Source organism: Phytophthora cinnamomi (assembly GCF_018691715.1).
Source record: "Phytophthora cinnamomi strain GKB4 chromosome Unknown Contig33, whole genome shotgun sequence".
In the NCBI taxonomy this organism is placed as follows: domain Eukaryota; phylum Oomycota; class Peronosporomycetes; order Peronosporales; family Peronosporaceae; genus Phytophthora; species Phytophthora cinnamomi.
Genome location: NW_027150966.1, coordinates 489,267 through 509,329, shown reverse-complemented (window position 1 = coordinate 509,329; position 20,063 = coordinate 489,267). Strand labels below are relative to the sequence as shown.

Sequence of the window (20,063 nt, the reverse complement as noted above, 5' to 3'; positions counted from 1 at the left end):
CCCGGAGCTCAACATCGTCGAGGATGAAGAAGCGTGCACCGGCTCCAAAGAGACGACAGCGCAGAAGTCGATCAAGACGTCCAAAACTGTGGGTTTCTCCGACATCTAATGTAGGATTCAGTCAATTGGGCGGCTAAAGAAGAGCACTGCCTAACGCCACGGATTGAAATCTATTACTACGACTAGATCTGCTCTTCCTCTTGTCATATTTTGGTGGCATCAATTCCCCCTGAATGTGCAACCGCACCCTTTACCAACAACCATAAATAAAAAACAATTAATTTTCACTCTCGGCTATTCTCCATTCGAAGCGATGGCGTCGTCCGGCGGGGGCATGAGCAACGCCGACTTCGCGCGGATGTTCCGGCAGGAGGCGCGGCAGGAGGCCTCCGATCAGCATCACGCCACACAACAGGACGCTTCGCCTCTCGACGATCGCGACCGCGAGTCGAATCCGATGCAGGCGGCAGCCAGGAGACGGCGCCAAGAGATGGACCCGGACGCCGACCCCGGTCTGGGGTCTGGGTCGGGTCTGGGATTAGGGTCCAGGTCAGGGTCAGGTCTGGGCTTCCGCCCCAATTCCGGGTCTGGAACGGGTCTCGGAGTTGACCAGAAGAAGGATGCTAGAGCCCCCAAGAGCAAGACGTTCGGCTGGGAGAAGCACACGACGGGCTTCGGCACCAAGATGCTGGCCAAGATGGGCTTCAAGGGCCGCCTGGGCAAGAAGGAGGACGGCGTGTCGGCCACGATCGCGGTCAAGATGCGGCCCGTGCAGATGGGCATCGGCTACGGAGACTTCGTGGAGGCCAGCAACCTCCAGCAGAACCGGAAGCTGCAGAAGGAGCTCAAGGGCGAGACGGTGGAGGATGAGGAGATGGCTGACAAAGCCTCTGGGGCTGTGGAGGACGACAGCTTGTGGAGGAAGAGGAAGCTGGTGGCGCCACGCAGGAAACACAAGCGCGCGGCCGACTTGGCGCAGGAACTGCAGGATATGAAGAAGCAGAAGAGAAGTGACGTCGTCCTGGACATGCGCGGACCCTCCGTGCGTGTGTTGTCGGACGTGACAGCGGCCTACGACGTCGACTCGCAGCGGGTCGAAGCTGCGAAGCCGAAGCTGGGCGACGAGCTGATTTACAATGTGCGGATGGTGGTGAACCTTGCGCAAGGTAAGATTTACGATCTGACTCAAAAGATCGACGCGAACACGGAGAGTGTCGCTGCGATGAAGAAAGAGGCCAAGATGATCAAGGCGCAACTGAACGTGGATGACGTTCGGCTGCAGCATATGCAAGCCATGGTGGAGCAAATGAAGGCGCTGGATAAGCTGCGAGAACAAGCTCTGGAGATGCAATCGGTGGAGCCTATCTTATCGCACTTGCGAAGTATTCGACGGAGCTTCCCGCTGGAATTTGATGCGCACAAACTGCAGCAATTGGTGCCATCAATTTGCTTGCCTCCGCTACGAGCCTTGCTTACGGAATCTGACCTACTCGAGCAGAAATCGAGGGACGGAGTTGTCCAGCAATTTCGGTTGATTCAAACTTTCTTGACGGAGTTACCGAGCAAGAGGGCGGCAAATGATGCTGCTACATCGTCTAGCGTACTTCCTGTCATCCGTGAGAAGACTTTGGCCGAAGGTGATGATCTTTATAACTTCGTTTTGGAGGAGACGTTGTGGCCTGCCATCGTGCAGTGCGTGAACATAGATTGGCAGGCCAAATCCGCTCCGTCCGATTGCGTTGATGCATTCCTGAAATTCAGGCCGCACCTCTCAAGCGAATTTGAGGAGGCTTTCTTGAGTCAGTTGGTACTATCTCGACTGAAAAAAGAGTGCCATCGATGGGACCCTCGCTCCGATACGATACCCATTCACGAGTGGCTCCTTCCGTGGCTACCTTACCTCGGTTCTGCGATGAAATCTCTCTACCCTGATATCCGGCTGGCCTTGGCAGGCGCATTAAATCAATGGCATCCGTCGGACCTATCGGTGCTTGCCGTTTTGACTCCGTGGAGAGATCTGTGGGGCGAACGTGAATACGGCAAGTTCACCCATCGGCACATTGTGCGAAAGTTGATCCGCTGTTTGCACCGCGAGTTCGAGATCAACCCCGAAAACCAATCTTTGGAAGCTCTGATGTGGGTTCTCGCTTGGAAAGATCATCTTCCAGACCGCCAATTTATCGCTCTTCTTGAGGGTGAGTTCTTTCCAAAGTGGCTTAAGGTATTGCGCAAATGGGTTAGTGGCTCGCCAAATTTAATTGAGCTCGAGAAATGGTATTGTGGGTGGAAGCTCCTTTTCGAGAAGAACGAGCTGGCGACAAATGAAAGATTACTGGTACACTTCCATGGAGCGCTGACACTTCTGCAGGTGGCAACAGAGTCAGTTGGCGTGTCTGGTGAAAGCAGACCACCAATTCCCGAGCTAAATAGTAGCGCAGCCATGAATTATCAGGATGCGCTGGCACTCGCACGAGACGAGGAGGTGAAGAAGTCTCCGATTCGAGAGGCAAAAACATCGCCCCGGAGCGTATCTCGCTCCGTTAGTTTGAAGGATGTCATCGAAAACCTAGCCATCAGCCACAACGTGACTTTCATGCCGAAGGGCTTCCACGATGGCCAGCAGGTGTACGTGTTTGGCAAGCACCAAATTATCATAGAGCAGGGCGTAGTGTTCATGGAGGAATCCAAGGGCTCGTTCAGACCTGTAGACCTTGAACAACTCTTGTAGACGAGAAAATAGCAAGAAGATTTCAATAGACAGTACAAACACGCCTAATTTCCTACAGTCGTTCATGCAATCGATCGAGCAAGACTACGAACACGAACGATTCGAACCAGCACTTTGGTGGGAAAAGGGAGAAGGCGGTCAAACAAATCAGCTACGTCATGCAGCTGAGTCTGTTCTTCCGCCCCCGCGATTGTATTCTATGATTATGGAAACTGGGTTTCCTACTGACTCACAAACAAGCGCCGAGTGAACTGTGCATTGCCAGTCCTCCCAGTCGGGGAGAACAAGAACACAACAACCCACTCAGACACTTGACAAGTCCTTGCGACGGCAACAAGCACAATTGCACCCGTCGCCTTAAGCCAGCTAGCTGAACACTCCCAATAAATAAATGCCAGCATGCCACACAAAGCACTCCAACATGCAGGAAAACCAACGCGCACTTGTGCCCGTCCAATCGGCATCTGCGAATCGCTTGGCCCATTCGCTCTTGTGCTTACAGGAGGCAAGCAACAAAGGAGGTAGGGACGACAGCAACTCGAGGCCAACTTACAGTAGTTCACCTGCAGGTTCATCAAACACTTGGCTTACGCTCACTCAATTCCTCCGCCCACCAGCTTAGTGCTTGCAGAAGGCAAACAACAAAAGCCGCGCAGACGGAAGAACAAAGCCGAGGGCAACCAAGCTTAGTTCGCCTGCAGGTCCATCATCACCTTCTGCGTCCATGCAGCGAGCTGCTGCGCCTGCGGGTTCTGTGCGTTGTTAGCGCACTCGCTCACAAGCTGAACAACAAACTGCTGGTGGAATAGCGACTCCACAGCCTTGCCCATCGCCTGGCCCATGTCACTTATAGATCATAATCACACACAGAGCATACAACAGATTAATAAACCACGCGCATCCCAAGCGACAATGCAAACTTCTACGCACCCAATCAAACCCACCGCGCCGGTGGTAACCGCGTCCGATCGCGTCGCAAGGTCGTTCGCCAAAGTAGCAAGGAAGGCACCAATTTGCGGCGCGCACTCCATCATCATGGGGGCCTTGTTGGCAGCGCCCAGTCCCTGAACAATGCCCGTCAAAGCCTCCAGCACACTTTCGCGAAGCTGGTTCATGTACTCCACCACTTCTTCGTCATCCGTCGCAATAGATCCACAAGCGCCCGCAGCCTGCAGAATCATCTGGAGCGAGGACACAGCGTAGCGCTCGTACTCACCCTCGATGGCAAGCGCAATATCACCGAAGCAAGACAGCACCGGCGGTTTCACCGAACGGTTCAGCATCGGGTTCTTCAGAATATCGATGAGCGCAGCCACAATGTCATCGCACAGCGGCAGGATCTTGCCTTCCAGGGCACGGCAGAGGTCACCCACGACACCCACAGCAACACTGCAAACCATGTACTCCTCGCTGTTCTTCAGGCCCATCAGCACCACTGGCCCGAAGTACTGCATGTACACTTCGAACTTGGGCCCAACAACGTTGGCCAGTGCACCTGCAGCCATAAAGGCCTCCTCCGCAGCAGCAGCATTGCGGGTGGAGAACACCTGCAGCAGAGCCTGCATGATGCGGTCGGCCAGAGGTTCAATGTCAGTGTTCAGCTTCTGGATAGCAGCAATCAGCACACCGCACAGCAACGCCTGCAGGCCAGCCTGGTCGTCGTGAAGGCTGTCCGGGTTCTCCATCAGGACCTTGATGCTCTGCTCCAGGCGCTCCAACACCACGGGGAGGCGCAGGATGATGTGTTCGTTGACCTCATCGGCGCCAGCCTGCACCAGCACATTCAGGGCCTCGTACGCCGAGCCACGTAGGTTGCTCTCCGTGGCATTCGGGCGGTTGCTGGTCTCAAGCAGCTTGTCGAAGAGCGTGTTGAAATACGGGGTCAGCATGTGCGCGGCCGCCTCTGACTCCTCGAAAGCCTTCACGATGTTGTGGATAGCATAGCACACGTTGTGGGACACACGCGGCTCCTGGTCCAGGCCCTCAAGAAGCAGCTGCATCAGGCCAGGCAGCATCTCGCCGCTGATGCAACCGTAGTGCAGCTCGCAGATGCGGCCAAGCGTCCAGGCCGTCGTGTCGCGTACCAGGATGTTGTCAAACTTCATGCACCCCATGAGGAAGCCAAGCGCCTGGCGCACAAGCGGGGCGATCTTGGTCGAGTCGGGGCCGTCCAGGATGGAGCCGAAGGCCATAATGGCAGCCTCCTTCGGGCGCCACTCGTTGCTGTCGATGTTCTGCGTGATGAACGTCATGGTGAGGTCGACGCAGGCGTCGCCGACGACCTGGGCCACCAGCGCGAGACACGTGGCGGCGGCCATGGACAGGTTCCACGAGTCCTCGTCCTGGTCGTCCTCCTGCTTCTTGAGCGTCTCCGTGAGCAGCGGGATGAGCGTGTTCAGCACCGTCTGCACGTAGTAGTTGCACGGGATGACGTCGGTGCGGCCCTCCAGCTCGGCGTAGTTCATCTCCTCGATCAGGTCGAGCTCGACGTCGCACATGGACGACCAGAACTCGAGCGACTGCAGGCCCACCTCGTCCTGGTCGCTCGTGATGGCGTTGAACGTGAGCTTGCACAGCGTCTCCATGTACTCGGCCAGGTACTCGTAGTACATGGTGGCGATGGCCGCGATGCACTCGTAGGCCACGACGCGAGTGCGCAGGTCGGGCGACTGCGTGGCCTCGCAGATCTTCTGCATGAGGTGGTCGCGCTCCTGCTTGCGCTTGAAGTTCTCGTTCACGAACTCCAGACTGTTGCGCAGCGCCGTGACGGCGGCGAGGCGGATGGCCGGCGGGCGGTCGGCGCGGATGCCGTCCACGATGGCCGTGAGGATGCGGTTCGTGTCCTGCTCGTCGATGGCGTTCTCCTCCAGCTCGTCGCAGAGGTAGCCGAGGCACTCGAGCGTGGCGTGGATGCAGCCCTCGCTGCCGCCCGTCACGTTCTGCAGCAGCGCCTCCAGCAGGGCGGGCCACTCCTTGGCGGGCAGCTCGATGCTGCCGATCTTGGCCACGAGCTGCGCGCTCGTGTGGCGCGCCACGGGGTCGTTGGACTGCAGCACGCCGAGCGACCCGTCCTTGATCTGCGTGCGCAGCGCCGGGTCCATGGCCATCCAGGCGTTGATCTTCTGCTGCTGCAGGGCGTCGTCCTTGGCGTCCAGCACGTTCTTGAGGTACAGGCCGGCGGCCTGGCGGCCCACCACGGCGAACTCCTCCGAGGCCAGCGCCTGCACGAGCGTCACCATGAACTGGCCCATCTGCTGCTGCAGCGCATTGTTCAGGAACTCCTCGGCCTGCTTGCGCAGCGCCAGGTCTGTTCGTATCAGTTAAGGTTCGTTAGATCTTGTCAACCCTAACGCGTTGGGTTACTTAACTGGTATTTAGTGCGTGGTGACGTACCGGGGCTCTGGGTGTTCAGGAGGGCGGCGGAGATGTCCATGGCGGTGTGGGGAGGGAGGGGGAATGCACAGAGGGAGGGGGGGCGGGCGGCCGCGGCGTACAGGGGGATCGGCGGAGGGGCGGGAGGCCGGCTGCTCGCGCTTGGGGCTCGTCTCGCGTGGATGGATAATGGGAAAAGCGCCCGAGAAGGCGGACCGAGGGGTTTCGGTCGTTTCGGGCCTGCCAAGCATTTCGCGCGACCGGATTGGTCGAAACGGAAGGACGATACTAGTGGTCGAAATAGAATTCGACGCTGTGATTGGTCCGACGATTGCACAGGTTTTTTCGGGACCTGAAGCCGCGCGCTACGTCCCGGAAAAACTGTACAACGCTGCGTGCGTGGCCGGCGTGCGTGGTATGGTAACCTCCGTCTGCAACAATGCGCGGTCAATCAAGGCAGCGTCCGCAACGGATCCTTTGGCGAGCGATCCGTTGTGGGCTGAAGTGGAACCCCCCAGCTGTAACGTCGTGGTTACGTGTTTGAGCTTGGCCGTTGTCGCCACCACCACCACCCAGAGCTGTAGATGTGTGATGCTGGCTGATGCAGCTGTGCACTCGATCGTTCTGCGTCCTTCTTCCTCTTTAACCCATGACATGAAAGCTGCTGTTCCTGGTACTGCAGTCTAGCACTGCCAGGTTCTCGGTTTCGTGCATGGGGTGTATGTATGGAGGTCCTTTGCGTGCCAGGAACCCTGAGCAGGTCAGTAGCAGACTGAGGCCCCGTTGACGCTGTGAGTGTATTGCACAAAGAGCCGTTGGGTGACAAACTTATCTGGTCGACTGCTCTTACGAACACCTTACCTGCCCATTGATTCGATAGGTATCCTTGCCGTCCGTTTTGCAATCACAGCCACGGCATCCAGCCCTGGAATGTGCGGCCGAGCAAGTCGGGCGCGGTAGCCATCGCCAGGAGCTCCTGTGCTTGCGATAGCGAACTCATTGCCGCCACCTCGTGGGTGTCGTTCTCACTGCTGCTTGCAGCGTCGACCAAAGCATGGAACTTGCTGATGTGCTGCTTAAGATGCGCATTCTGGGACAGCTCCTCTTTCAACAGCAGTCCGGGTGAGACACCCTCCAGCTTCCTCCGCGCGATCGCAATCTTGACATCCGGCAGCCACGCTGTAGCAGCGGCAGAGCCAGCGGGGGATGCAGTCGATTTCTTGCCTGACCGAGACGCCCGGGTGGGGGTGACCTCCTCCACATCCTCCATCTCGACGTCACTGTCCTGCAGAGTTGACCGATCGTCGCCTTCTGCTACCTCAAAAAGTGCCTTTTGGTGCGTCGTGGTAGACTGCTGCCAATCTAGCAGTGGTTCGTGGAGGAAAACGTTCATTACGCTTTCCACGACCTGTCGCTTCGCGCGTAGAGCGTCAAACACGGCTTGCATCTCCTGGGCTAGTAAATTTGCACCGTCATACGGCTGGAAAACAAAGTCCATTTGTCTTGTGTACCGGAAAGGGATCAGCTCGGGGACAGGGAGGATACTTGCGCCAGCACCGAAACTAACTCCGAAGTCAATTCCGATCACACACCCGTTCGAGAGATTAAATAGGAAGTTATCCAGATGACGGTCCCCGATGCCCAGCACATAAGAGCACGCATTGAATACAGCCAATGACTTCAGGAAGCGATCTCGAACCAGCAAAAATGCTTCAAAGTTTGAGCCCAACCCTAGCAGTTGACGCCGCAATAGGTCGCCTGGGATCATCGCCTGCACTTTTGCGAACTGTTCCACCACGTCTTTCGAGCGAGGTGCAACAACCTTTGCACTGAAGCTCGCTCCACGCTGTTTCATGAGAAAGGCTTCGTACGCTTTCGCTGCTGTGGTGTTAAACAGTTCCAATTTCTGTCTCTTGTTGCTTTTGAGATCTGTACAGCGATCGTCGATCTGCAGCTGTGCCTCAATCACTCCCTTCAACGTTGATGTCCCATCCACCCACTCGAGAATCCCAATTTCCTGGGTCATTGGGATCACGTTGTATGTAATAAGAGAGAGCATCTGGTCACGGCACCGGGGGTCTGCTTCGAGAATTTGATTCATCACGCCGAAGAGCTGCTCGATTCTTTGATCAAGGCGCAAGTCCTCGCCACCCTTGACAAGAAACGTGTAGTCCTTCTCATCACTGCAGCGTAGCGTCAATCTCTTCGGTAGCTGCTTCGAAGCCAGCACCCCAAGCATCGAGTCGAAACTTAAGATCCGTATGTGGGTAGAGGGATCTGGCGGGCCCCAATCTGTGTCACGGAGATGCAATCACTATGTGAGTTAAACAGTAGTCAACATGAAATCCCACATGAAAACTTACATGCCGTGTACTGTCCCGGAAGTTCCAACAAACAGTTCGAGTGGTCGAACTCCTCCAGCCATTCTGCAAAATCTCCGAGATGTGCCTTCATATCTTTGGTAATACCATACCTGCCAGGGGTGACACTAAAGTGGTTCATAATCCATTCCCGGGCGGTATTGACACTTTTTGCTGCCAGCTTGGAGCCGTCTTTGCCCATTATCTTTTCAACGTCCCGCCTAGCTTTCTGACTCCAGTCGCGATTATAGCGGCCGATCTGAGCTCCCAGTAGTGGGCGGTCTGGCGAGAAGCAGTCTTTCCACAGGAGCTCTACTTTGTGCTTTGCATCCGATGTTCGATTGTCTTCTAAAAGGTTGGCGATCTCTCTTAGTCCCTCCTTCAGTCGAATTTCTGGGTGGTGAATTCTACGCAGACGAAACAACGGTTAGTTTTCCATCATACCAATTCACTGAACAAGAAACAAGACGTACAATCGTAAGGCGGCGACGAATTTTTCCATCACTGAATTGGCTAGCAGAACCTCCAGACGATGCAAATCCACTTTGAATGACTTCAATGAGGACCTGCATGTGACCATAAAGTCGTAGAATAGTGCTACCGGGTATTTTTCGGCCATCTGCATGAACAACGATGATGGTTACAAAAGAGAGCCTCGAAAACAAAGAACTGGCAGAACATACCTTTTCTAAAATCGCAACAATCGATCTACCGATCGGGCCATTCAACAAGGCCATTAGCTGGGCTGACCACTGTAGACATGTCCAGAGCGGGACCTTTGTCAGGACGTGCTGCTCGAACTCAGCCACAATGTCGGGGTAAGGCGCTATCATATCGCATATTTGAGGGAAATAGTGTGCACATTCGCGATCTCCAACAGCCATCCCTCCTAGAATATTTTCAGCCAGAAGCTTTACCAGCGTTTTTCTGTCAGTCAGCTTGCTGAGCTTCTCCATTTTCTGCTTGAACAACAAGTCGTTCAAAAACTCAATGAAGGTCAACCGGCACCTCAAAAATGCAGTTGAAGTTCGTTCATCTCGCTTTTCGTTTGAATCAGCTGTCGAGGCAATGCGCTCGCAAGAAACCTTGAACATGTTGAGCGAACGCGAAAAGTATTCTTCCTTCAGGCTATCGTCAATATCATTTGAGGCATAAAATCCTGCGGCACTGGCAAATGATTCTGCTTCCAAGTAACCCATGGCCACTTGATCATTCACATTTGCAGTCTCCATCATGTTTATAATGTCCACGTTGTCAAACATTTTCGTCGCTGTTTCGTAGTATCTTGTGATTAGCTTGACCGCAGTTGGGTTCAAGCCATCCTTGCCGGACTGGTGCTCTTGGCGATCAACCAATTTGAGCACGTGTGAAACGAAAACCTCAACCATATGCACGCTAAGCTTAGGGAGCTGATGGGTATTGCACAGTTCGCGGTAACTCTTCAGCATTTTCGATGCCAGAGCTAAAATGTTGCACGATATTGCTGCACTAGCATATTGTAGCATTACGTTACTCTTGATCCCCAGAACAGCTGATCGCATTTCGTCTGATAAATTACCTTCAGCTTGTCCGTAGTCCAGCAGAAGGCCGGCGATGGTATTTTGAACCATGGCATGCTGAGACCACAGAGCCATACCGTCCTCCCCTGTTAAAGGAGGTGATCTTCTCCATGCATCAATAAAATCCATAGTAGCGTGTTCCTTCTTGCGAAGGTTTTGATAATCGCCACCGAAGCGTAGCAATACTTCATCAATCTCCACTATTGACGACAGTGACTGCATCAACTCCAGCCGAGAGGATGACGCCATTGAATTAGTTTGTCTCCATATTTTCAAGAACGTGCTGTAAAAGGTCTCTACACTCACACGGGCTTGGTTTTTGTCACCCATTGAAAGGTACGACAGGCAAACTTCTACCGGAAATTTCGACTGAATAAGCCCGTGTTTCATAGAATCGTGAGCTGTGTTCCTAAGAAAGCTGTGAAGGCCTGCCGCCACACCAGCGCTGCCACTTCGTTCCACGAGACCTAAGCATGAGCGTATGTAATGTCCAACACCTTGTTCCAGATACGGTGCACGTTGCTTCCACAGAAAATCACTGTCCTCCATGGTCAAATCAACAAGCTCGTTGTTAAGTGCGTCCCAATTGTTTAACGTTTCCAAACAATTAAATCGCTGCCAACGGCATCGCGTGGCATCTGTCTCGGTGGCAAGAGAGCTTCCACCGTCGAGAATTTCCATTTGAGAAGCCAACATGCTTTCGGCCTTCTTATACGACGCGATAGCAAGCGGAAGGTCTCCAGACAGTTGTGCTTGAAGTGCAAGCTTGGACTCGTTTGTCGTGGTACATGCCATGGACAACGCGATCAGGAAATTTCGCTTGTGCACTGTGCTCAACAGCTTGTGAAGTAGGTCCCAACTTGTAGTCACCCATTCGTGGGATGATGGGTCTAGAACCCTATCGTTATGCTGAATGCTATAAAGCAGCTGCTCTTCCAGTGTCAGCTCACTGAGGTGATACTTTCCGCTGGATAAACCAGCTTCCCCTAGCGTTTTCGCCGAAACAGCTAGTATTTCGCACAGACTAGGCTTTTTGACAATACTAGCGAAGTAAGCTGATGTAACACAGCCAACGAATGCAGGGGATGCCTTGGAGAGGGTCAACGTCTTCTCCAGCCTTTCCGCTAGCTCGGATATGTTTCCGGACTGTTCAAACTGCGGGGTTGCTACAATCGACGAGAAAAGAGCACCGAAGACGAGACTTGATGTTTCAGCGTGGACCTCGCAGAGTGCAATGATGGGATCCACAATATCTTGCTGTGAAATCTGAATATCTGGAAACTCGCCCACGCGGTATCTTCGTTTAATTGAAACAAGGCCCTGTCGCTGTTTTCGTTCTCGGGTCACCTGGGCTTCTTCTTTCTTCTTTAGTAAAGCATATTGATCTTGGAAATACCGTTTTGACGCTTTTTTGTCGTAAATCGACGGATCTTTCACGGACGAGTTCTCTGCAGTAACCCGTCGTTTCGAAAAGCGTTTTCGCCCAGGTTGCTGCTGTAAACCTGTCAATTCCCCAATATTCTGCCTTGGTGTACGTGAAACCGGTGCTAATTATCACGTATTAACAAGATTACCTCAGAAATGTATCAGTTTGTATGGCAAAAAACACGCGTGCTTACCTGGCAACTGTGAAATGGAAGTAAATATCTGGGATTGCATCGTTGACCCACTAATCTGCGATAAAACGGCATTTGGCGTTTGCTGCGTTGGACTTTGTCGGGCACTGAAAACGTCGGCTTCCACGGAAAACAGCGGTGTCATCGACTGAGTAGTCGCCTCCCAAGTCGCATCAATATTGGTTTCTGTGTATTCAGCACCTCCCAACGCACTTGAGAACAAAGGTCGTTCAAATGCGTCGCTCTCTTTTGACATACCAATCAGCAAATTAGCAGCGTAAAGCACCCATTTGTCGTCAAACTCTCGGGAGTACAAAGAACCAAAGATCGCAAGAAGCCGGTCACTACAGGACCCCATCATACACTCAGATTTGTTCCAGTATTCAAAAGCTTCCTTTCTGCGCAGATCATCCGGGTCGCACAATCCACGTAGCAAAGAAGCTTTCAGCCGAGCTTTCATCTGAGGTGACACATCCTTTTCGTACATTTTCTTGACAACGTTAAATATTAGCTCGCGGCATTCTGAAACCTCGTGCGTTTCGTAATATCCAAGCATATTGAGACCACCTTCGGATGGATTTTCTACCAATCTCTCCATCTCGGAAGTGGTCAAATGATCCAAAAGACGTGACACAGCTCGAAGAGTACTTTGTTGCACTCCAGCATGCCGATGTGCGAGAAAGCGCTCAAGAACAGACTGCACATGAGCAAATACATCCTTGACAACATTTTCGTTACCTGCTGCATTTGTCAAAGATTCGGTAGCAAGCATAGCCCAGGCATCCACTGATACACTCTTCGGCAATACGAACGATAGACGCTGAAGCATCGCCGAATCGATTATCTCGGGATGGTGCATCGACGCATTGCGTAACAGCGCCAGGAAGCGGCCAAAATCTTCATCGTTATACGAGCCGATAATTAAGTTTTGCAACTTGCACATGAACTCTTCGCGGTGCGAATGATCTGCAAACTGTGAAAAAAGTCCACCAACTTCAGCTGCCAGGGTGTACAGTGATGCTGTCTTGCTCTTCATCACCAGTAAAATCCCATCTTCAACCGTTTGCCCTTCATTTTCACATAGTAAAGTAGCTGCTAGTCCACTGTTCATCAATGCGCTCACAATTTGAAGTGCAGTAAATTGCTTTGAAGACTTCATCCTTGCGTCGTCCTCATCGGAGTTAATATACTTCGTCAGAAGGGACGTATTGATATTCACCGAATTCTTCCAAAGAGCTATCAACTCCGTTACCAACAGCAGATTACTATCTCGAATCATATTATTCCGATCTGGGCAGAACTTGATTAACTCATTAGCAAATCTGTCGGCTGTCGTGGAAGGTGATATTTCGATATCTTTCCAACTATTCAGCACCAGGTTGCAGCAATCACGCAAAAGGTAATTGAATTCGGGGACCTTTTGCGCATTAGTTGCGTCAAGAACCGTCTCCATCACCGCAGGTAGCCAACACGACGCGTACATCTCAAATACGTCCGGGATATTCAGCACCACCTTTCCCAAGAACAAACGCACGTTCAGACCAGTCGATGGATTGACGATCACATCAAATATTTTCTTCATCCAACCAGGCTGGGCCTTTTCACCCCAACTAGAACCGAAATCGGCTTTCATTTGCACCAGCACGCGCAGCAGTGGGATCATACACGGATGCTGATTGAGATCATCAAGTTCGATCTCAACGTTTTGATAATCAGCAGCTGCTAGATCCATATCCAAAGGCACAGTCATTGACCCCAAAGTGTCCACATCCACACTCAAACTGCTGGCCGTAAAGAACTGCAGTGCGGCAGATTCGTTTCGCTTTGCTTTTGGATTTCCCGCAGTAGCGGGGTCAGTGTGGACTTGAAGTGAAGCAGCAGACAAACTTGAAAGGGGAATTGTAGCAAGTTTTTCGGTCTCGGCCCGAAGCTCGTATTCACGTAACGGGTCTAGGATATTGCTCCAAAGTGCGGGCTGGAACAAAATTTGGTCGAAGAACTTTTCTTGCTTTTGTGTTCGAGATACGGCGGTAAGCAGACAAGCATAAGCTGCACAGCATGCCAAGCGAATAAGTTCGTCAGCGTCTCCATATGCCTTGGTTACAACTTTGCTTGCGCATTTGCACACTAGCATTGTAAATTCGCGGCCTTTGCCATTTTTATGGCCCAAGAAAGCTGAATTAACATCGGTTCGAACAACTTCGGGGTCCATTAGCCGGTACATGAGTTCAACCAAAGAAAACGCCACAAACACACCTATACGGCTTCCCCCAGACGTGGTTTCAGCCGAAGTCGAGATTAAAGCCGCCAGCACGCCAATGATGGTTGACTTCTTAGTCGTACTTTCCATCAAATAAAACTGTTGTAATGTTTTGCCAGTTTGGCGCTCGATTAGCGGCGTAAAGACTTCCTCTAGGAGTGTTTTTCGGATGGCGATTTCTAGAGTCGGGTCCAGTAATACATCCAAGAGTTCTCCCAGTTGTAGCCGGACTCGGTCGGTGCTGTCTGTGTCACCAGACGTCAAACTACCACCAAGTGAGATTGAAAATCTTGCCAACATTCGCTTAATTTCTGCATTGAAAATGTGTTTTCCTGTTTCCTTCAGGCTTGGGTAAATGATTTTGAGATATGCAACCGAGTTGCTACATTCAATCACGCTCAGAAGCTCTAAAAACAACAGCTGGAAGACATCAAAATCCTTCGATCCGCGCAAGACATCTGTCGAGACGATTGGAAACTCGTCAAAAACGAACGCCACAAGAGACTCTAGAATTGGACTTGAACTGTGTTGCTCATCAGTAACCAAAGTTGAAGTGGGTCCCATTAAAGACAGCATCTGCAAAATCTCGGCTTTCACCAAATAGCTGCATCCACGCTGCTTAAGCAAACCAATTATGGCATCTCGAATATCTGGAATCGGTCCAATGCGGACAACCTCAATCAGATTTTCGGAGCACTGTTTGCACAGTTCTAAAAAGGAGCGGAGAACTTGCAGCAGTGAAAGCGTTCGCTGTGTATCATCGTTGACAACCTCCAAATTCTTGATGAATTGCTTGATATTTACCACCAAAGTTTTAGTGAACGCATCCCACTCTGCCGATCTAGCTGCGTAGACTTTGCAGCTTGTTACTTCATGTAGGACATCGGCCAAAACGTTGACGACGTAGTCATTTTCCAGTGACAACGAAACCAATTCGCTGGCGCACCGCTTCCACACAGCAAGCGTAGGAATGAAGCGAACTACGTCATTGCGCACTGGTCCGTATACTTGTCGATCAGCAAGGTTCACGAACACGTCGATAATCCTCCAACCGCATGCAGTTGCAGCCTTCAATGCCATAACAGTCAAGGCGTAGCTGTCAGGCAAACACTGTCCGTACTGCATTGTTTTCTTTGCTACGAGAGCAAACGTTGGCGCGTATTTGTCTGCCTCGGGAAAACTTATGAGATGAATACTCAAAACCTGCGAAGCAAAAAAGACAGTTAAAAAACAATGTTAAGAACGGTATGACTTCCAGCTAAGATTGCATACCTTGCTCCCAAAGAAAGTAAGCGACTGGATGGTTCTTGTATGGTTGGCAAAACTTTCATTGCTGTTCACGTCAGCAAGACAAGGCTGTAATGTCGACAGTAACGCATCCGCTGTCTCCTGCACTTGGTTGGCCCAGTCTTGGCTTCGGACAACCACACCAGCACAGAAATCTTCAATTTCATCAAACGAACTAGCATCATTTGCCCAAGTATCAGGGCGATGCAACATTGCCTGGACAAGCTTCTCAGTCACAGCAAATCGAAACGGCTGCTTATCCACGTCTGTAATATCGCGAAGAATATCACTACCGCAGTGCATAAAGGACTTGATACAGTTGCATAACGAAGCCAAAACTGATGCATATGCGTCGATCCAATGTGTTTCCACGGACAAGTCATCCCAAGGATTTCCTTGCTTTAAAAAGATCGCAATTGCCCACGCGAGTGCCGGCTGACAATTGCGTTCAGTTGTGTCTGCCGTGTCAGAAGTGTGCTTTCGTTTTATGCTTTCTTTCCGCGAACTTAGCGGTTCAAGCTTAAATATGTCCTCTGCCTTGGTCCCCAGCAACTTAACACACCAAACGTAACAGTCCAGCGATGCAGACAGTTGCTCCAGCCACTCGACTGTCAAGTCGGGTAGCGCATGAACCAATGAGCTCATCGGTGTCAGTACGGCTTTGACAGACTCCGTTCCGTGCGTTGACGCATAATTGCCTATCCATTCTGAGCTCGATGTGCACATCAATGCGCTAAAAGACATAAAAAGCTGCCGACATAAACGTCGATAGAGAACTTCGCGCGCACCAACCTGCTGAAATAGCCAAATAGTCATTTGTTGAAGAAGGTTATCTCCCTCAATCATAGCAATCTGTCGCGAGGTTTTCTTCTCCTTCAAAAAGAGCTGCGGGAAGCGGCATATTCCACGTTCAATTTTCGTAACAGCTTTCGAAATCACATCTCGCGATACATCGGTCTTATTCCGAGCATCAGAATGACACAAGCGCACGGCATACAAAAGGTTTTTCAGGCACGGCAAAGCAAATTTTGTCAGCACTGCTCCATCTTCGTCATTTACGGAGCGAAGGAAGTAACTAATAGAAGCGGCAGCCCCACTTCGCTGGACAGCACCAGGATGACGACACAGCGAAAAAACTCTCTCGAAGATATCTTCAGCCTTAACTTGAGCTGACGTTTCTTCGAGTGCCAGTGAGAGAAGACACGCAATGCTCCGAGCAGCTATCGTACGGATAGCAGCTTCCGGATCCGACAAACTACGGGTCAATTCGTCGAGCATGCATGCGTACTCAAACGGAAATGTGTCGCTATTCGATGCCAACCAACGTAGCAACTGGAAAAGCAGTGGTTCGAATAGTGATCTGCAAATTTTCTCTGGATCTATAGCTAAACGCACAACACGTGCAAATATCCCTCGCCACATATCGTAAAATACTGTTTTCTTGCCAGCTCCATGTGGATGCGCCGTTGTTTTACCACACAAATAGCAGACCAGAGCGTGGTAGCCTTCACACGCACTTGTTTTCACCCGTCGGACAGAACTACGGGATGCCAAGTCTCCAAGGTGCGATATAATAGGATCCATCGCCAATGACAATGGCACCTCGCTAAGCTGAAGCTCCAACCGAAAGAATGGTGACGATATACACCCCATACTACCACTAGCATTTACAACAGAAGGTGGTTCGCTTATCAATAGCGATACTTTCCCGCCACACTTTCCCAAAAGTAGCAAAATACGGCGCTGCAACTGAGTGAGGTCAGATTCTGGGCTAGGATCAGATATCGATCTGCTCGCCCCCATTGTTTTCACCAAAGATACGTCTTCATCACGAAACCCTTCTTGGTCCAGATAGGCTACGAGCAGCGGCACAATTTCCGATATTACTTCTTCCAGCTTGTCAGGGCAATGGCTCTGCCATCGTTCCAATACTGTAGCAGCCACGATAGCAGCAGGGAGATAAGATCTGCCGAGCTCCAAGATTGATCGTACGATGTATACCAGGGTTTGTAGAGCCACCAATCCTATTGGTGCTGCCAAAACAAACTTGGCACTAGTCAAAAGCAACTCATCCTGGTAAAAGCGCGCTTGCGAACACACCCCTTGAAGGAATCGTGTAAGATCGTCACGAAAGCGGGCCTGACGGTCAGCATTGTAACCGTCGAAGCACAGTGGTGGATCGAAGTATTTCAGTTCGTCCATTGCCGTAACTAGGACCGTTGCAATTCGGTAAAAGCAGGAAACCAAGGGTAACTTGGAAGACAAAACAAACACTTGCTGCATCAGAGGGAAAATCTGTTTCATCAACAACATCATCCCATTAAATAGTATCCTCAAGTCGTTCGCATGTTAGGGTGGCGTACCCATGGGTGTATCAGCAACCTTGGTGTTTTTCCGAGAACCCTCTCAACAAACTCCGTCAGATTAAGCATAATTGAGTGGTCACGTGGAACAGTTGGCTATGGACCAGCAAAAGTATAATAGGTTAACGTGAGAGTCAGTATCGCAGGTTTGTCGGACTTACCGTGTATCCAGTCGTATTTTTCCCGTTGTTCGTTGTTTGCAGATCAAACTGGTAAGACAGATTGAGCTGATTAACGATATCAACGACATTTTTTACTGTGGAGTCGAAGATGATCGCTTGCAAAGTTCTCCCGGCGTCCGTGGGCTCCTTCATTTCGACGTCGTCGCTACTCGAAGATGCCTTGATCGGTGTATCTGTAAGTGTGTTGGTACGCCGACGAAGCAAGGCCAACCAGAAACCTTCGTAATCGTATAAAAGATTTGTCACCAACTCGCCCGTATCAGGGTGATAAACAACCTGTCGTGTGGAACAAAATTGGAATGGTCAGGACATTTCTCAATCAAACTTACGCCATAAGTATGTTGTCCTCACCGCTTGGTCCGGATCCGTGACGTTTGAAATGCTCAGCATTAAGGTGTGAAGTACAAATTGGTCAACGAGAGAATCTATCACGGTCCACTTTGCCAACGCTGCAAATATCACGATAACTGACTTGTGAACCACCACTTTCGACTTCCAAAGGCACTGAGGATAAGCTGCCATCAGGTGGCATAACACATCCCCTATGAACTTGACATAGCCTTCATCCAGCGGGACATCACCACGCTTTATGGCAGTAAAGTATGCACCACAGGTTAGTGCTGATAAAAATACTGCATTATATATGCAACAAGCAGTACCTCTTGAACGAAATGCCCCAGGCATTGCACATATTGAGAAACAAGTGGCCATCTCCACGCTGTCGCCTTGGTGTCCAATGCCAGAAGGGTCTCGCCAAATGCTTTCAGTTTATCTTCAATCTTTCCATAGCCTTTTGCTCTGAGGTATGTGTAGATAGATCGAGCAAGCCACCCAAGACATTGAACTGCGAACGCCATCATCGACGTACCAGCGGCAGAATCGCTTATTATCGGAAGCACATCTTTCAAAATCTTGTTAAAGCACTTTTTCCGCGAGTCATCTTTTGTTTTCACCATATACGAATCCAAGGTTTGGAAAATAGCATTCGAGCACACAAACGCATGCTCTTTGACCTGGTCAATGCAAAAAGTGGTATAGCGTCGTTAGGCGAATCAACGCAACGACTATGCCCGAAGGACTAAAACGTACCGTTTTGTTCCCACTCATACAGCAAAACTTCATGTACGTAAACCACACGTAGCCATTCGGACCAATTTCTTGTTGAAATAACTGCGCGTGCTTGGCTAGAAAAATCTCAGACGAGTTTGTCACGTGGTAACGTGAGAGATTTCCACTCACTGTCGTTGCAAAAACTGTCAGCAAATACCTGCACCATGCCAATTGCCCACGTTAGTCAACTCCACCTCGAACACATGCACATACCACAACTCACGAGTATATTTTCTTGCGTAGGCCCTCATCTCGCATGTAACGTTCAGGATCGCACTCCAGCAGCCGAGCCAGTGCAAACAGTAGTCCATTCACCATCATCATCTCGGGGGCGTTGCTTGAGAACTGCTTCTCCAGTGCATCTTCGCTCCAATCGAGCAACGGGGTAGCCGCATCCTCCATGTCTTGAGGAAACTTCTCCACCAAATGGCCAATTACCTCCAGCATTTGTCCCTGCACAGCGAGGTAACAAGTCAAGTGAATCCACCACCACAAATAATACAATTAAAAAAAAACACCCAACAGACTTCCCCGCACCTTGGCCGTCTGCGTGGCCTTGGAGAACTTGATGTCGTAGAACAGCTTGTCCACGTAGGCTCTGGGCTCAATGTCGTCTTTGGAAACTCGGGTGTCCGCGTACTTGAGCACATTGACGATCACCTGAGCGACGTCACGGCGACAAAAACAATAATACAATGAACACCTGCCTTCCCCTCTCACTAGTCCTATAGACCTGCTTACTCACTTCTAAGGCGTGGGCTTTGACGCGGTTGAACGGGTCGGCGCGCGCCGTCTGCTGGCAGGCCTTGTACGTGTCCACCACGTGCTGCTTCGTGAGCGCTCGGTGGGTCCCATAGGCCTTGAGGAAGGACGCCAGCAGCTCCAGCACGCTGCCTCTGGCCGCGGAGATCTCCCTCTTGCGCGCGTCGTCCGCGAAGTCGGCGCTGGCGGCCAGGAAGTGCAGCAGACTGGGCGGCTCGGCGCTCTGAAAGAGCAGGATCGTGCACCGCTGCGCCGAGGCCCGCGAGCGCACCATGGCGTCCGTGATCTCGGTCTGCAGGTGGCCCAGCGTCTCCTCCACGCTGTCCAGCGCGTGCTGGTGCGCCAGGAAGGCCGCCAGCTCCTCGAGCCGCTCACCCACCTTGCTCTCCATCACTTTGCTTCAACTGGCAGATCGGCAAATGGGTTGATTTCCGGTGGGCTAAGAAAGGATGGGTTTTTCTAAG

The 20,063-nt window shown here is 51.4% G+C and overlaps 3 protein-coding genes across 3 annotated transcripts; 1 reads left to right on the top strand and 2 right to left on the bottom strand.

Annotated features, from left to right (window-relative positions):
* Positions 1–313: 313 nt before the first annotated feature.
* Positions 314–2,728, top strand: IUM83_04338 (STIP-like protein; the record flags this gene model as incomplete). The annotated part of the gene is made up of 1 exon (XM_067928408.1): positions 314–2,728. One exon carries the CDS (start codon positions 314–316, stop codon positions 2,726–2,728), a length of 2,415 nt encoding a protein of 804 aa, XP_067792826.1.
* Positions 2,729–3,414: 686 nt separating this feature from the next.
* Positions 3,415–6,161, bottom strand: IUM83_04337 (Importin subunit beta; the record flags this gene model as incomplete). The annotated part of the gene is made up of 3 exons (XM_067928407.1): positions 3,415–3,574; positions 3,659–6,035; positions 6,122–6,161. 3 exons carry the CDS (start codon positions 6,159–6,161, stop codon positions 3,415–3,417), a joined length of 2,577 nt encoding a protein of 858 aa, XP_067792652.1.
* An 843-nt stretch (positions 6,162–7,004) lies between these two features.
* IUM83_04336 (putative DNA-dependent protein kinase catalytic subunit) lies at positions 7,005–19,990 on the bottom strand (the record flags this gene model as incomplete). The annotated part of the gene is made up of 9 exons (XM_067928406.1): positions 7,005–8,392; positions 8,464–8,867; positions 8,934–9,079; positions 9,144–9,286; positions 18,596–18,740; positions 18,817–18,994; positions 19,061–19,290; positions 19,375–19,497; positions 19,583–19,990. The coding sequence occupies 9 exons, from the start codon at positions 19,988–19,990 to the stop codon at positions 7,005–7,007; spliced, it is 3,165 nt and encodes a 1,054-aa protein (XP_067792824.1).
* Positions 19,991–20,063: the final 73 nt, after the last annotated feature.